The sequence below is a fragment of the Capsicum annuum genome, chromosome 6, assembly GCF_002878395.1.
Source record: "Capsicum annuum cultivar UCD-10X-F1 chromosome 6, UCD10Xv1.1, whole genome shotgun sequence".
Lineage (NCBI taxonomy): Eukaryota > Viridiplantae > Streptophyta > Magnoliopsida > Solanales > Solanaceae > Capsicum > Capsicum annuum.
The window spans coordinates 204,786,695-204,804,395 of record NC_061116.1 but is presented as its reverse complement, the minus strand read 5'-3'; the positions used below and the strand labels follow the sequence as shown (position 1 = coordinate 204,804,395).

General features: G+C 34.9%; 2 protein-coding genes across 5 annotated transcripts; both read right to left on the bottom strand.

Moving 5' to 3' along the window:
• Window positions 1-1,675: 1,675 nt before the first annotated feature.
• Window positions 1,676-5,801, bottom strand: LOC124899595. The gene is made up of 7 exons (XM_047414529.1): window positions 4,956-5,801; window positions 4,497-4,737; window positions 3,802-4,148; window positions 3,437-3,680; window positions 2,462-3,106; window positions 2,070-2,386; window positions 1,676-1,798 (listed from the first exon to the last, which is right to left on the bottom strand). The coding sequence occupies exons 1-7, from the start codon at window positions 5,799-5,801 to the stop codon at window positions 1,676-1,678; spliced, it is 2,763 nt and encodes a 920-aa protein (XP_047270485.1).
• Window positions 5,802-11,130: 5,329 nt separating this feature from the next.
• LOC107852688 lies at window positions 11,131-15,882 on the bottom strand. 4 transcript variants are annotated; one of them, XM_016697726.2, is made up of 6 exons: window positions 15,722-15,882; window positions 15,497-15,603; window positions 14,147-14,403; window positions 13,340-13,430; window positions 11,517-11,583; window positions 11,131-11,402 (listed from the first exon to the last, which is right to left on the bottom strand). In XM_016697726.2, exons 2-6 carry the CDS (start codon window positions 15,562-15,564, stop codon window positions 11,349-11,351), a joined length of 537 nt encoding a protein of 178 aa, XP_016553212.1. In that variant the 5' UTR covers window positions 15,565-15,603; window positions 15,722-15,882; the 3' UTR covers window positions 11,131-11,348. The 4 variants fall into 4 exon arrangements, with proteins under 4 accessions (XP_016553212.1, XP_016553213.1, XP_016553214.1 ...); XM_016697727.2 differs by having other exon boundaries at window positions 14,147-14,408; window positions 15,722-15,881; XM_016697728.2 differs by lacking the exon at window positions 15,497-15,603 and having other exon boundaries at window positions 14,147-14,408; window positions 15,722-15,876.
• Between the last annotated feature and the right edge of the window lie 1,819 nt (window positions 15,883-17,701).

Sequence of the window (17,701 nt, the reverse complement as noted above, 5' to 3'; positions counted from 1 at the left end):
TTTAGAAACTTCCGCTAGTACTTTGTAAACGAAAAATTAAAAAATTAAAGTGAATACTTTAAGAAATTAAATATATTGAATATTTGAGAATTAAGAATTGAGATTTGAGAGAGAATGGGATTTGAGAGAGTGAAAAATTGTGTAAAAAATGATTTGAAGTTGTAGGGTTTTTATAGATTTTTTTTCAGGATTAAAAAATATTTTTTAAAGTTTTTTTTTTTTTTTAATAAATGGGCCCAAACTAGCCGTTTGGACCCAAAATCGGCTACATAGCCGTTGGGCCAACGGCTAGTTTGGCCGAAAATCCAAAATATCTTCTTTTTTTTTTAATTTTTCCCGGCCGGGTCGGGTCGGTTAACCGGCGGGCCTGGACCGGGCTTGGTCCGAGCCGGGTTAGCCGAGCCCATTTTAACAAATTAACCGGCCCGAGACCTGAAACCCTAAAGCCCTAGGGCTTATCGGGCCGGGTCAAACTGGATTGAGTTAGGTACTAGGGCTGGGTCGAGCCGGGTCAGGCTGGATCGGCCCGACCCACTTGACACCCCTAGTCAAGAGTGGCTGACGTGCTCCTCCTAAATAGTTTGTGGCTACTGAATTCGCAATCTCTTCAATTCCACGTCATCAACTGTTGTAGTCTAACTCTTTCTCGAACATATAATAGAAATTCTAGTGCATCGAATTATTTTTTTGTTTAAATTCGACATCATCCCCTTAGCTCTTTTTCTTCAATTCCTCCTCTCTCTTCAATATCCCACAAGAACCTAGCATATGATGCCTCTACATAGCTGCACAACAATAATCCATGTATGATTAAAAGAAAGCATGTTCTCATTTCTCAACACAGCTTGAATTTCAGTCACTTAATTATTTTAGATTAATGATTTAATTTAAAAGTTTTATACCAATCATCATTAGGGTGAGATTTAAGAGCTTGATCAAAATAAGCATTGGCACGAGATGCATCTTTTTGGCTTAGCCATATTAGATCAGCATAAAGTGATAACACATTCCCATCCCTTGGGTTTGCCACTAATGCTCTTCCGCAATAATCCTTTGCTTTTCCTAAATCCCCCTTAACTTGTTTTTCCAAAAATACAATCTCCATATTCATTAGTAATTTTCATATAAAAATCGATTGCATACTTCCTCTGTTTCAATTTGTTTGTCTTATTTTGACTTGTCACGAAATTTAAGAAAGAAAGGAACTTTATAATTGATCTTAAATTAAAGATAAATAAAATATATCAAAGTGTTCTTTAATCTTGTGATTTGAATATGTCACCTGAAAATTGAATTTAAGAAGTGGTCTACCAGAAAAAGAAAGAGACAATTTCTTTTTAACGGGCTAAAAAGATCGAAAAGTCAGACAAATAAACTAAAACAGAGAGACTGTTATTTAAAATCGATACTGATACTCTTTCCATTTGTTTTTACTTGTTCAGTTTGAAAAAACAAGTAATAATTTATTATTTTATATAAGTAAAAACTTGGATGGTCACTCTAACTTTAGATAATTGAATAAGTTAAAAACTTGGATGGTCATTGTAACTTTAGATAATTGAACTCCATAGTTACTTAACTTTTACTTTGTATTGCAAAAGTCACTCAAGTTGATTTGGACAAGGCCTTTGTAGTCACTCAATTACCAGAGGCTAATTATTTTAGTGTTATATATTCATTTCTCATGAACGATTACCTCTTTCAAAAACCTGGCATAGTTTGCAAGTAAAAGTGCATTTCCCGGGTAAGCTGTGAGCATTTTCTTGTAGTATGCTTCTGTATTATTTTCAATCCCATGCTGTCAAATTGCGGAGCAGAAAAAGAAAACCCACAAAGTGATTTTGGGGAAAATGAATACTCTCTCATTTCAGAGATAGAGAATGAGTTTATATACAACCTACTACCACATATACAGCTGTCAATTAGCTACCTATACAGCTGTCAGTTAACTTCCACTAATTGATCAAGTAATTGCTAACAAACTAATAGCTAATCATGCCGACTCAACATATGTACACAATAAGTGATTAATCTCAACACCCCCCTCAAGTTGGAAGGGTGTTTCTCACATCCAACTTGCCAAGAACTGCTGAATGTTTCACTCCCATTAGTGCTTTTGTAAGAACATCTGCCAGCTGGTCAGCGGTGGCCACATGATGCAGAGACACAAGGCCTTCTTGAAGCTTGTTTCTTATGAAGTGGCAATCCACTTCTATGTGCTTGGTTCTTTCATGAAATACTGGATTTTTGGTAAAGTGGAGAGCTGATTGGTTGTCACAAAAGACTGCATATGGCTTAGGAGCTGAGACAATCAATTCTTCGAGGAGTCTGCTTAACCATACTAGTTCACCAACAACCTTTCTTAAGGACCTGTACTCTGCCTCAGCTGAAGATAATGATACAGTCTCCTACTTTTTTTATTTCCAGCTAACTGGACTGTTGCCCATCAAAACTATATAACCTGAGACAGATCTTCTAGAATCTGGACAAGACGCCCAGTCAGAGTCACAAAAATTCGGACTGTTGGACAGAAAAATCTCAAGTGTAGGATCCTTCTTAATATACCTCAACAAATGAAAAACTGCTTGCAAGTGAGGCTCTCTTGGATCTTGCATATGAACTGGCTCATGTAAGTTCCAAGAGAGCCTCACTTGGGTAATATGCCGATTCTTCAAAAATAAAGCATTCAAGGACAAGGAAGTTATTTGTTCGCTGGTAGGTGTGATGCTAGGACAATGGTAGTCTTTGAGATAAGTAGGAGTCTTGTGGGTCCTAGACTTTCTTAAAGGAATGGCTTCTTTAATAGTGTTTGAGATATGATTTGCAGGGCTGTTAGAAGTAGGTTTTGTAACAGTTACATTTTCTTGATCATTTGAACAAGATGCAGGCACAAATACATCATCATAATCAGTAGGTTTTGGGGAAAAATTAGAATGGCCAGAGGGAATTGAATGTAAGAAGAATTGAGAAGCAAAATCAAAACTAGCTTCTTTAGGAGTAGATGCAAATGGAAAAACATTTTCATGAAACACCACATCTTTAGAAACATGTATCTTTCTAGTAGCTAAGCTTATCACTTTGTAACCCTTTGATCCAAATGGATAACCTACAAAAACATGAGGAGTTGTTCTAGGTTCAAATTTATCTCTGAACACTTTAGGCATTGTTGGATAACATAAGCACCCAAAACTTCTCAAAGAAGAGTATAAAGGTTTTCTGTTGTAGAGGACTTCAAAGGAGCATTTTTCATTTAAATGGGTAGTTGGTAGTCTATTTATGATGTGAGTGGCTGTCAAAATGCACTCTCCCCAATATTTTTGGGGTAAGTGTGAATAGAACATCAGGGCCCTGGCTGTTTCAAGTAGGTACTTGTGCTTTCTTTCAACCACACCATTTTATTGTGGTGTGTAGGGATAAGATTTTTGGTGAATGATACCTTTTGATTGGAAATAGGATGCAGCTTCATTATTTATGAACTCTAGGCCATTGTCAGACCTGATGATCTTTAAGGTGGTTTCAAACTGATTTTCAATCATAGAAAGGAAGGCTTTGATCACTTGTAGAGCATTATTTTTACAACTCAAAAGATGTGTCCATGTGGATCTACTATAGTCATCCACCATGGTGATAAAGTATTTGTAATTGTCCATGGGTGGATACATGGTAGGGCCTCCGTAGATCTACATGTAGAAGGTCAAATATTTTTGAAGATTCTGTGGTTCTTTGAGAGAATGGCAACCTAGATTGTCTGGACATAGGGCAAATTGAACAAACGAAAGGTTGTTTGGTTAAAAAACTAACAGGTATAGAAGTTAAGGTTCTCACTTTTGCAAAGGGTACATGACCAAGCCTATTGTGCCACAACAAATCTATATTATTGCTATGAGATGAATGAGGAATCAAAACAGAAATAGGATGCTCATTCTTATTGTTTGAAATGGAGTTATGTACATCTGGTTGTGAATGAAATGAATGAGAAGAATGTAAAACAGATGCTTGTGAATTCGTCACTGAATTAGAAGTACAAACACATGACATGTAACTGTTGGTAGTGGAAGTAGCACTGCGACCCTTCAAGCACCTTGAACACAAGAAGTATAAACCATCCCTGTACTCACCAATCTCCTGAGGCCTCTTCATTAAAGGGGCTTGCAAAAGACAGGAAGTATCAGTAAACAATGCAATACCTTTGAGGTATGTTGTGAGGGAATAGATAGAAACAAAATTGAATTTAAAAGAAGGAACATATAGTACTTTATGCAAAGTGAGCTTAGGTGTAAGTGTTACATCTCCTAATTCAGTCACCTTTACTTTATATCCATTTGGTAGGCTAATCAAAATAAGATAGGGTAGAGTCTTAACGTTGGACATAGAGGGTCTGTGAAAGGTCATGTAATTCGAAGCTCCTGAATCTAAGATCCACAAATCAGATTTTGATTCAAAATGTCTACATGAAGGCTTACCAAAGTCAATTGAGGATGTACAAACAACAGTACCTGCAAAGCTCACAGAACCATTCCCCACACTAGAGTTATTTGCATTTTCTCCTGCATTCACCTGAAAGTTGTGCAGCATAGTCATAACATTTTGGTATTGCTCCTTGGACATACTGATGACTTTACTATCTTCCTTTTCTTCTGCATTCTCTCCTTTATCGAAAATCGTATTGGTTGGCATCCCATGAACATTTGCCACAGCTCTTTTCCCCTTATTAAATTTGTGATTTGGATTGTATGTCTGATTAGAATATCTTCCGAAACCTTGATTATCATTTCTACTGAAGTTTTGATTAGAATTAAAACCTCTATTGAAGTTTTGGCCAGGAGTAGAGATCTGATTATTGTGGCCATTTTGATGATTTTGGGGATATCCAAGCAATTTATAACAATTCTCTACTGTGTGTCTTGGTTTCTTACAATAATCGCAAAACTGCCTTGACTTGTCCATAGAATTACCCTTAGAGAGATGCCCAAATTACCATTGAAGGATCGAATTGGTCCACGATTTGAAGGGCAAGTGGTTCTGAAATTCCTTGTTCCGAATGAACTAGCATTGAGTGAGGTAAATTCCATGTTCAGGACATTACTTGGCTTGAATTCTCTGTGCTTTTCCTCTTGTATTAGAATTGAAAAAGCCTGTGCCATGGAAGGCAATGGAGTCATCATAAGGATACTCTCTCGCACTACGGTGTACACCTCGTTCAGGCACATAAGAAATTGGATCAATCTACGATCTTGTTCTGCCTTATGTCCATTTTCCTTTGGCCCACACACACATGCGCAGATGCAGTGGCTCTTATTGCTTAGAGTGTTCAATTTTTCCCACAATTTTTTTATCTTTGTGTAATATGCAGTGATATCCAAGTTGCCTTGAGTTAAATCGTTAATTTTCTTCTGAATCTTGTATAGTTTCGCGCCATTGGTCTGGCCGTACCTATCTTCGAGTTCTCTCCACAGCTCTATTGAGTCATTTACATATTCCATACTATCAGAAATCTCCTTGGACAGTGAGTTCAAAATCCACGAAGTCACCATATTATCGCATCGCTCCCACAGCCAGAATTGAGACAAATTGGGCTCTGGTTTCTTACATTCTCCATTCACAAAACCTAATTTGTTCTTTGCCAATAAGGCTCGCAGAACACTTCTCCTCCAGGATCGATATCCTCCCCCATCAAAAGGAACTGGGACGAGTGATGCGCCAGGGCTATCTGAAGGATGCATGTACAACGGATTGCTTGTTTCAGCCAGTCCGCTCACACCACCACTGTTTATAGATCGTTCGTTTCCCTCAGTCGTCATGATGACCACACATAAATTGGTCAGAAAGATTAAAAAAATAAGATTTCAATAGAAATAGAGTACTTCAACAATGGTGTCGAGACAGTAAAAGGAGAAATTAGAGATGAAGATGAGATGCCATTGATGAATCCTCACCTCGGTCTGATACTATGTCAAATTGCGGAGCAGAAAAAGAAAACCTACAAAGTGATTTTGGGGAAAATGAATACTCTCTCATTTCAGAGATAGAGAATGAGTTTATATACAACCTACTACCATATATACAGTTGTCAATTAACTACCTATACAACTGTCAGTTAGCTTCCACTAATTAATCAAGTAATTGCTAACAAACTAATAGCTAATTATGCGGACTCAACATATGTACATAATAAGTGATTAATCTCAACACATGCCAGCTCTCTGAATCATCAGAACCTGAACTTAAACCTGGTCCATCTCCACCACCGTCACTACCATCTTCAGCTGCATAATACTCCTCTGATGATCCCAAAACTTCATGATGAGTTGTTGTTGTCACCTCTATATTGCGCCCCTGAACGGCAGAATGTTCAGGGGCACAATCTATTTCTAGCATGCGATAATAGCTTGTTGCATGCTTGGTGGGGTTTTCATCATGAATAAGATGATGAAAATACGTTGATAATATTGATGGTGTCCTGAAATTGGACATCCATGAATTAAGTATAAGACTCGATGATGAGCTTCTTAATAACATAACATCTGTTAATTAAAGAGCTTTCTAATTAGGAGAGAGATACATTTGGTGCGTGTCTTAACTCTTAATTACATCGATGATTTAATAGAGGAAATTATTATTTCCTTCTTTCTTAATTTATTTATCTAATTTTGACTTGACACGAAGTTTAAGCAAATAAAAAGACTCGATAATGAACTTCTAAATAACATGAATTTGCTTAGAGATAGAACGAGAGGTGAACTCCCCGGCCCTAATTCGAATTAGGAGCGTAGATACGTTTAATTTGATTTGGTGTCTGTCTTGGACACATCTATGATTTTATAGAGGAAAATATTACTCATCCGTTTCTTTTTACTTGACTTCTTTATAAAAATAAATAAATAGGTGTTTCATTTTATTTATTCATTTTAGTAAATTAAGAGAGTTTTATTATTATTATTTTTCATACTATTCTTAGTATTAGTAGTCATAAGAGTCCAAAAATATTACAATAAGGTTAATTTAATAAAATGTACCTTTTAAATACAATTTTCTTAAAAAGAATGTCAGATCAATATAAACCAAATAATATGAAACTGTGGAAACACCATACTAATTAAGGACGATGACAAAAACAAAGTTGAATAATGTAATTGAATTGTTTAGTTGTTTTAACACCTTTATCTGAATAAGTAATTTCAATTCTTTTATTCAAACATTAGCACTTAAAACTTACTCCGTATATCTCAATTTACAAAGCACTTTAATTCATCGTTTGAAGAATCAAATGAACTAATTTTTAAAGCTAAATAAAATTAGATCAACTCAATATTTTACGGTGATTAAGCTGCAGGTCCCTGTTGGGAGGTGGCTCTCTGCTTGTTTTATTTGTTAAGAGATACATCCAATGTTATTCGGACACGACACCCATAGAACCTCGTGGGTTTGGAATTGAGGACGGCCATAAATCATTCCCACGTCGCTCTCTCATGCTACTTGTATTTCGAGGAGATTAACTAATACCCACTTAGGGTGTAATAAACTTTTTTATATCTTCATGAAAAGCTATTTCTTTTTGTCAAATTTGTTTAATTCATATCTCAGAAAAAGAGTTGTTTAATTAAGAGTGTAAAGTTTCGAACCAAATGAACGAGTTAAGATTTTTTGTAATATTGAAAATATAAGTTATGTATTTATGTAATTTTTAGATGAATAAACCACCGATTTCTCTATGTTTTTGTTGGGCCGCGGCCCATGATCCAGTCAAAAGTCTAAGGTCTAATCGTATTCTCTTTTGATTTTCAATTTCATTGAAAAAGAATTTTAATTTCTATTTTTATTTTGAGTTGGTTTGACTTTAGAAAAAGTATCACTCATCATCTATAAATAGAACTATTTGAGAGAGAATTATTCATGTTAATTGATATTTATCTGTCTTTGAGAGATCTTAGCACATAAGAGAAGTTTTTGAGAAAGCTTTCATCAAAGAGAGAAGAAAGAAAGAAAGTTTAATTGCTGTAGTTTTTCTCTCCGATCAGCCAATTTCAGATAGCGTTTTCTGGCTCCTACCGTTGGATCGGACTGAAATTTTGACTGAGTATTCCTAACATCTTGGTGTTTGATTTGAATGGTGGAGATTTGATTTAAAGGTTCTCAGCTTCTAATTTTGAGTCCCGAACAGTAGGTCTGTTTCAGGTGATTTCTCTTAATATACTTTTGTTGGTGTAGCTATTACATCTCCGTATTTGGCTCTTGTTGTGTGGCCATTCGGAGAATATTTTTAACCCTCTTATTATTGTAGTAAAGCAATTTGAATCTTTGTAATCCTATGGTTGTTCCCTTCAACTTGAAGAGTTTTTCCACGCTGAATTTAATATTCTTTACTTTCTTTATTTTTGTATTTACCTCTTTCCGTCATAATAATTTTTCACTTAAACCATAATTTTATATGAAGGAGAGTTTGATATATATCATGACGTGGACCTAACTCACACATCACACACACCATTAAATTAATGCCATATGAACTTCATTTGCTTCTCATTATTGAATGAATTTTATGAAAAAGGTTTAGTCTTCTAATATACTTTAACTTACTTTAGGACACTAAATCAGGTGAGCCACCTAAATAATTTAAGATTTTAGGCTCAATAAATAAATCTAACTTCACACACACACACATATATATCATACTCTGATACAACGACACGAACACAAAAGTGCAGGGGAAAAGAGGTCCCTCTTCCCGTCTTCCATGTTTAATAAAACAAAACATGAAATATCCTTCGTTCATTTTTATTTATTACATTTACACTTGACATGCTTATTAAGAAAATAATAAAATAATTATTTTATTATATTAAGTCTCGGTAAATGATTGATTTTTTTTTTTGATATGTTAAACTGATAAGTAAACATAAAAATAATAAATGAAAGGAGTAATAGATTCCAATTATGATTGACAAACAACTATAGACAGAATGCGGACAACTTAATTATTATACCGGTTTCGTGCCTTTTCCTTTACAACTCTCTCAACGTTCATTTCATTATGCGTTTTTATCAATTTCCTTGTAGTTGTCTAAAATTTAACTCACATCAATCGATCATACTTATTTTTAGGATTGGCCACATCATAAATTATCTAGATAAGATCACTTTGATGATAAGATAGCAATAATACAACTATACAAGAAGTGAGAACAAGAATAATCTCTCATAACTCCCGTTGGTACGAAATCGTCTTTGTTAAAGAGTGTTTTACCCCAACGTACGATTTCCCGGCACAAATCCTATTTAGTCGAGCTTCAGTACGAGCATCGGACACTAAGTAGAAACCAAAACGAAAAAATAAAAAAATCTCTCATGAAAAATATTGTCAGACATTTAAGTTGCACACTTTGATGATATCAATGCCAAGGATCTATTGGAAACCACTCTCTATTTTCACAAAGATAAAGGTAAGGTTACACACCCCCGATGGTCAGAGCCTAATTTATGGAATTAGGCTGGGGATTTGCAGTTGTACTTGGACGAAATAGATAGAGGGTGTGTTTGGTATGATGGAAAATATTTTCTTGAAAAATAATTTAGTTTTTTACTTATTTTCTCATGTTTGGTTGGTGAGTGAAAAATATTTTTCGGAAAATATTTTATGGTGTTTGGTTGGTGAGTAGAGAATATTTGTTAGAAAATACTACTACTAATTATTAACTAGTATATCAGTGTCTCTAACAACTCAACAATTTGTAAGAAATAATTTAAGCATAACAAATAATATCAATATCGAATTCTAAAGTACTACGATCACTAAATTTAAGCAACTATTAATTAGCAAATATAGGAGACACTTTTCAATATTTTGTCAGGACAATCTCAAGATACTACAATCAATAGAAATATAACGGAACGACAAGCTTATTCAACCTCGTGAAACAAGTTACATCGATGATAAGTTGAAATATGCAATTAGCAAAAGTAATATGGGTAAGTCTTTCTCTATGAATATGAAAATAACAATACATTCAACGAACATTGGAAATGAAAAAAAATTGGGTTTCACTTTTTTTTATTTCAAACAGTGAAAAATTAAAGTAAAGCACAGTGAAAAATATTTTCGAGTAATGCAAATTTTTGAGAAATGTAAATTTTTTGAGTCATGTGAATATGAGTGTTGTTGGGATGAGATAAGAAATGGGGATGAGGTCATAAGTTTCATTTGTCATTTTCTGAAAAATGACTTCCCTTGACCTATGAGGGAAGTCATTTTCCATCAAATGGAGGAAAATGAGTTGTTGTGGAAAATATTTTCCCAACATTTCATTACAACCAAACAAGGGAAAATTGGAAAACATTTTCCATCATACCAAACACACCCAGAATTGGATTGGTTTTCAATTAAGTAGGTGATGTCCACAAATTACAGTAGTTTTCTCCAAAAATGACTGCATATTGGAATTTGGAAGTACTCTCTCCCAAAATTGAGATTCTCTGTAAAAAGTGTGTAAAAAGAAACAACTTCTTTTTTTTTTTTTCGGTTTTGACTTTGACACGACTAAAAATCCTGCAAACAAATACGATCCAGATTGAGCATACCAATATACTTCCACACCTGAAATTTAAAAGCAAGAAATATTTTACTTGGGACTCTACGGTAGAGTTAAGTTGTTCAGTTTCTTCCTTTTGAACTGAGGGAATATCTCAAACCACCTCTCTACCCTACAAAAATAAGGGTAAGATACGTCACAGGTGTACTCTCTAGCCTCTCCGAACCCCATTTGTGGTATTACACTGGGTATGCTATTATTGCAAGTCATTCAGTTTCTGTTTTACAGACTCCTCCAACTTTGACAGAAAGTGCAACTCCAACTCATCTTCCCAGGTAAAATAATCAGGCAGCTCATTTTCCCACCAAAGCTAACAATATACCAGAAATACAAATGTTTTTCAATACTGTAGTAATTATTACTATCAAACTTCCACATCTATGATAGGCTTCTACGATAAATTGATAAGACTACTTATACTTTGAAAGAGAGATTCACAAATTTGGTTGGCTTAAATGTGGAAGATTCTATAGCACAGTGATAATCGGAGTTTCTTTCTTTTCCCTTAATCAATTAATAGAGCATATATGAAATAAACATCTGCTAACACAACCAGGAGGAATCATCAGTTTTTATAAACTTGAACCGGTATTCTAGCACAATTGTTCGTTTAAATGTACACCAAGTAGATCACATATCATTTACAAAACAACCCCATTGTCCAAAAATCTCTTCGTCATGAAGCAAATCAAGTTTAGATCATCCTGATAAGCGCTACTACTCTCCCTTGACTATTTGTCTGCATCCTTTGCTTGCAAAATCTTAATCATACATTCCTTCCTGCTCCCAAACATCCACAAGAAAATCTACCATTTCCTGCCCGTTTTATATGATGAACCGATAACAGTTAAATAAAGCAAATTTTTATAACGGCTGGAAAGTTGAAAAAGCATTCAGTACATTTTAAGCTTTTTCAACAAGCAGACTTACAGCAAGTGGGATACGCTTGGGAAATGGCTTGTTGCTCCCCAGTAGACTATCATAGGTAGCATTCCAACTGCAAAAAAAAATTACTATTAGAGAATGATCTATCAATAGAAAACATTTACTGGTGCAGGGAAAAAATATCCAAGCATGATTATTCCTTGAAAACCATGGTAAACATCTGAATTTCCTATTCATGCAAATACCCGACAAGCATCATCCTCTCAGGCTTCTACAGCCTTTCCTCTTTCAGTTGTTAATAATCTTGATGTCGGAGCATCCTTGGAAACTAATTTAGACACAATTTTGACCTTTCTATCCCAACTTTGAATGGAAATCCTAAAATCATTACATAGAAACCAGTATCTGGGGTCGATGATACAGGAGAATGGAGAGAATGACGAGGATGTCACTGATCGGATCGGGGTAGGGTGGATGAAATGGAGGCTCGCCTTCGGTATCTTGTGTGACAAAAAGGTACCTACCAAACTTAAAAGCAAGTTCTACAGAGTAGTGGTTAGACCGGCTTTGTTGTATGTGGCGGAGTGTTGGCCTATTAAGAAGATGCACATCCAAAAGATGAAGGTGTTGGAGATGAGAATGCTTCGGTGGATGTGTGGGTGTACTAGAAAAGATAGGATTAGAAATGAGGTTATTCGAGACAAGGTGGGAGTGGGTTCGGTGGAAGCCAAGATGAGGGCAGCGAGGTTGAGATGGTTCGGTCAAGTGATGCGGAGGAGCACGGATGCCCCAGTGCGGAGGTGTGAGAGATTGGCTTGGGATGGTTTCAAGCGAGGTAGAGGCAGACCGAAGAAATATTGGAGGGAGGTCATTAGACATGACATGGAGTAGCTTCAGCTTACCGAGGATATTATCCTGGGTAGGAAGTTGTGGAGGCGGCGAATTAGGGCATAAGGTTAGTCCGAGTTAGGATGTTGTATGTTTTGGTGTATACTTGGAGTATGTTGCTTTTGGTATTATTGTATATGTTAATTTCAATTGTATCTTGTTTTATTGCTCTTCCTTATCTTATCTTAGATTGCTTTATTTTGAGCCGTGGGTCTATCAGAAGTAGCCTCTCTATCTCACATTTCAGGTAGTGGTATGGACAACGTACATCTACCACCCTCTCCCCTGACCCCACTTGGTGGGAATATACTGGGTATATGTTGTTGTTGATTACATAGAAACCAGTATGACACAGAAGATGACAATAGTATTGTCCAAGGTTTCTGGAACCAAAAAGGTGTTCGATCCAACTAATAGACTGTTTGAATATACTCCCCCTTTGGTATACAACTTGCCAACTAAACATCAATCCTATTAGAAGTTTCGGCCCTTCTGTTTGGATCTAGTTTGTTGAAGAGAGAAGACATGGTGAAATGTTGTACATTTGCCATGCCAGAGCTCTAGAATGCTACACTAAATGACCAGAATTCAGACAACTCAAATACCTAGCATGCCCAAGGAAGTGCACCGAGTCCAATAACATATCTTTTGGACTCCATTCTTCAAAATCCAAGCCTCAGCATGGCCACCCCACCACCACCACCACCACACACACACACACACCCCCAACACCACACCACATCACACCACACCACACCACACCCCAAAATGATGAGTTTCAGTCTAGCACGATATATGATTTATTTCTTCATTTTTAATCAAAGAATAACAATTTAGGACAAACTGACAACAGATCGTGCCTCGGTTGGTTAATGAGAAGCTAAAACTTGAAATATTAGATCATTTGTAGTCAATTTAACGTAAGACAGTGTGGGGTTCACAAAGTATCATATATTTCGGTAAAAATGATAACATCTAACCTTAATTTGGGTTCAAGCAGCTGTTTTGGTTGGTTCTCAGGAATTTTATGTCCAACCCACTGCTGTCTGATTTGGTTCCAGCGAACAAATCCTGATAGAGAAGAACTAGCTGCATAAGTAACTCATAGAAATAGATACAAAAAAAGTGATGACAAGAACCAGAAAAGCAATAAGGGAAGAGTCCACAAACCAAAAACTATATTTTTCCAAAACCTATTAGCTGATCAATCTTAGTCTTAGGACCTTTTTACACAGACACAGAGAGAGTTTACAAACTTTTAGGATCACCGGGGGCTGAGGGGATTAGCAGGATTATCTGGAACATACAGATTATCGAGAACTGGTATTTGATAAAAATTACAAAATCATATTGAAAGTTGTTAGGCTCCAGAAAGTTTAACAAGTACCCACTAGATTTGTCAAGTGCGGTGACTTTCTTGCCACATATTTGCTCGTCGGGCATTATAATTCGTTTTCAAAACTACCATAAAAACACTAGGGGCATGATAGGGAACATTTCCTAGAAGAATAATGATCGATATGATCCATGGCTAACCACAGGTCCACAACCAGCTAAAAAGATAGAGAGAGGGACCAGGGAACAAAGGAAAGAAAAAAATCTATTGCTGAAGCATAAGTACTACTTTTGCTGTCTAAAGTTCTAATTTTACATCTGAGATCTCTTATACTGGTTATGTTGAATAAAGAGTTTTCAATGGAAACGCCGTTGTTCATCGAACAAACAAGGTGACAAAAAGACATGGAATGATATTAAGTTAAGTGAGCAAGAGAAGATCCAATACTAACCATGATTTACAAATTCGGAATGGTCGTTGGTATTTGCAGTGCCATGAGCATCCTGTGTCTGAGTAGATGTACTAATTGGCGAGGTGCTTCCTTGTGATTGAGCTGCAGTGTGGTTCTCCATGTCACGTGTGCTGGTTGTCCAGAAATCAGCCGATAGTTTGGCTTTATGTACTAAATGTTCTAGATGTTTCTGCTCCTTCAGTGGCTGATGAACTGAAGAAGTTAATACGGCTTTACTATCGGACCCCAAACAACCACTGCACTGTTACAAATGACATTTGTTTCTGTAAGAATCAATTAGAATACATATACATAAAAGAGAGGTCTTCTAGTCAGACAATTCAAGAATAATTTCCATGCCACATAAAAAATGGAAAAGATTAAATAGCTATAAGGCAAACAGGAAACAATACTTCCACCTCATTAGGACTGATCTTCCGGAGATCATCAAAACCATAGGGACTTCTGTTCTTAATGAGGCTTAGAGGGTATACTAATCTAATTTAAAGTAAGAAGTTTATATAACTATTGCCCTTATAAGTTGCAGATTTATGGAGTGTCAACTCATACAGATTGACAGATTGGGATTTTGGGCTGTCTGATGACAAGGTCAATGTAACAACAAGTACTAGTAAAGATGCAAATAACATCAAGATTTAAGTTTGAGTACCTAATAATGTAAATAACTTACAGACCTACATTTTGAAGATAGTAATTGTTTTAACTATTTTGAATCCTAGACTACTATCGAAGAGACAAGAGAACTGCACTTTTTGCGTTTAAAAACTCATTAACAAAAGTTCTTCCTCAAAAAATCAAAATTATATGCATAAATAGTTGCTCCGTATCCCTCCTTTACCATCGTTTCATTCCACCATTGTCCCCAATTTCTTTATAAAGAAATTAAACAATTGATACCCTAAAAGTTATAAAGCACATTATTTCTTTATTTTTTCCTTTTTTTATATTGGCCGTGGGAAGAGGGGATTACAAGGCGCGGAATCGAACATGTGAAAGTTCAGTAGCCAACCAACTATATGAACTACTAAGATTCCCCAATTTCTGGATTACAAAATTCAGGCAAATTAAATACTTCCCCGGTCATTGATTATCCCACTATTCAAAGTTACATGATTTCAATCAAGTAGGGCTCAACCCTAAATTAGTTGGATTAATTAGACAAACACTCATAGTTGGACTATTTTTGAGCTATGACAACCATAAATTTCTATAATCATTTCCTCAGGAAACCTGAATAAAAAAAGCCCTAATTCCATAAACAACATAAAAACCAACAAAAAAGAACCCCATAATAATTAAGCTTATGATGAAGACCAAAAATATAATTACCCCATGCATTCGATGAATTGGAGATACAAAGGTGAAATAGATCCGACTATAAACAATGCCGCCACCATAAACAACGAACACAACGAAGATAAAGAAATTCACAAAGCCTGAAAAAAAAAAAAAAGGCCCAAAAAATAAATGCCACACTAGGCAATTTCTTTATAAAAAAAAATCTCAAAAATGTGAGAAATTATTGGAGAAATGGAAGGGGAAGAAATGAAATACCTGAGAGTGAGAGAGAAAGTCAGAGCAATCTCTCTCTAATGAATGGATCGGTGCCGTAGCGGTGAAATTGCCTTGTCAATTAATCATTTGATGGCTATTTCAGCTGCTTCTGTCATATTATTGAGAAAAATATACTAGTATGTAACATTTTAGCCCAATGATCAGTATGGATAAACATTGGGGCCCCTTAATGACCCATATTTTCATTTTAGGAAAATGTTTAATGAGGTTTGAGGAGATTTACACTAATTCATTTTAAACTCTATTTAAGAAAAATATTTTATAATCAGTCCTTCTGTTAATGGATTTTTTTTTTTATGCAATATTTTTTAAAAAAATGACTTCTTCGATGAAAATAGTAAATAAACTTAAAAAGAACTTGTTATGCATCTCTATCTTGAAAATATTGTATGATTGGATCAAATTGTATTCCTTTTTTCTCTATCCTTAATCATTCAATTTTCATATTTTGACCCTTATGCGGTTATGTACCTACATTAAAATAAAAAATATTTCAAATCATTTAACGCATTTTCTTTTAGTGGTGTGAGTAGTGATGAGAAAATGGGAGAGCAAAAGAAGAGAAGATGGTAGTGAAGGTGACAACGGTGGTAGAGGTAATGGCAAGAAGAAAGAAAGCAGGAACCAAAAAAAAAAATAATGAAAAATAAATAATTAGGGGAGAGTGGTGAAATTCACTCTTTGAATTATGCGAAAGGATTAAAACTTATTCTGAACTGTGTAAACGATCTAAACATATCCTCCATTAAACAAAAATGAATCCTTAATGTTGTGGCACATGGTATCATCGATGCTAAGTTTCTACTGTTTAAAAATAAGCACTCCCTCCGTTTAAAAAAGAATGACATACTTTGACTTGACACAAAGTTTAAGAAAATAAAGAAGATTTTTGAATCTTGTGGTCTTAAATTAAAGTTGTGTCAAATGTACAAAAATACCCTTTAATCTTGTGGTCCTAAATATGTCACGTGGAAAGTCGAAATTAAAGTATTGTCAAAGAAGGAAAGGAATCATTCTTTTTTAAACGAACTAAAAAGAAAAGTAGGTCATTCTCTTTTAAACAGAGGCAGTACAAATTTATTCCATTTCGCATTGGTCAAGGATAAAATTAACCTCAATTAGTAACAGATTGCATATTTGGTTCAACTAGTAAAGAAAGACAAATTTATTCGACGAATTTGACCGTCACCCTTGATTTTAATTTCTCCAAATCAACTTAAATTTGATATATGATATTCTGTTTTAATTCTAATAATTCTCAATTGTTATATTCAACTCAAATTTTTAAAAAATAAAATAGACTCACTTTATCTTTTTTCAACCCTCAAACTCAACAAAATACATAAAAAAAAATAGCATGTATTTAATTTTAACCAAACTAACCACAAGTAAGCAATTATTGTTCAGTTTTCTAATATACATGGAAAAAAAGATAATATTCATATTTGTTATACTTTTACCAGACCAAACATGATACTACTATGCTAGTCCTAAAGGACATTTGGTGAATTTTTACGGACGTTAGTGTTCTCGAATATAAATTATACCAAAAATACTATTTGAAAAATACTCACATAAAAAATTTAGAAATGTAAATGATTGATATCTTAGCTTTCACTTTATTAATAAGAATTTGATATCCCACCTTATAATCGTCTTCGTAATTTTCCTTTCCCTCTTCTTCTACCATTTCCAATAAAATGATCCTTTAATTGGATTGAATTGAACAAAATTTGTGAACGTACAGATTCAAAAGGGACATAGTAATTATTCAGTCAAATCTGTTTGTGAAGTTCTTTTAATCTTTAATCAAATCTATAGACTATAAAATTGCACGCCTCTACCACTTACTTTGAGTTTATCATGGCATATAAAATTCATTTGGCATTGTTTTTCATGATTTTGTGACAAAATTGCAGTTCAAACTTTAATGTAGCACCTTAGTTTTGTTTCATTTTA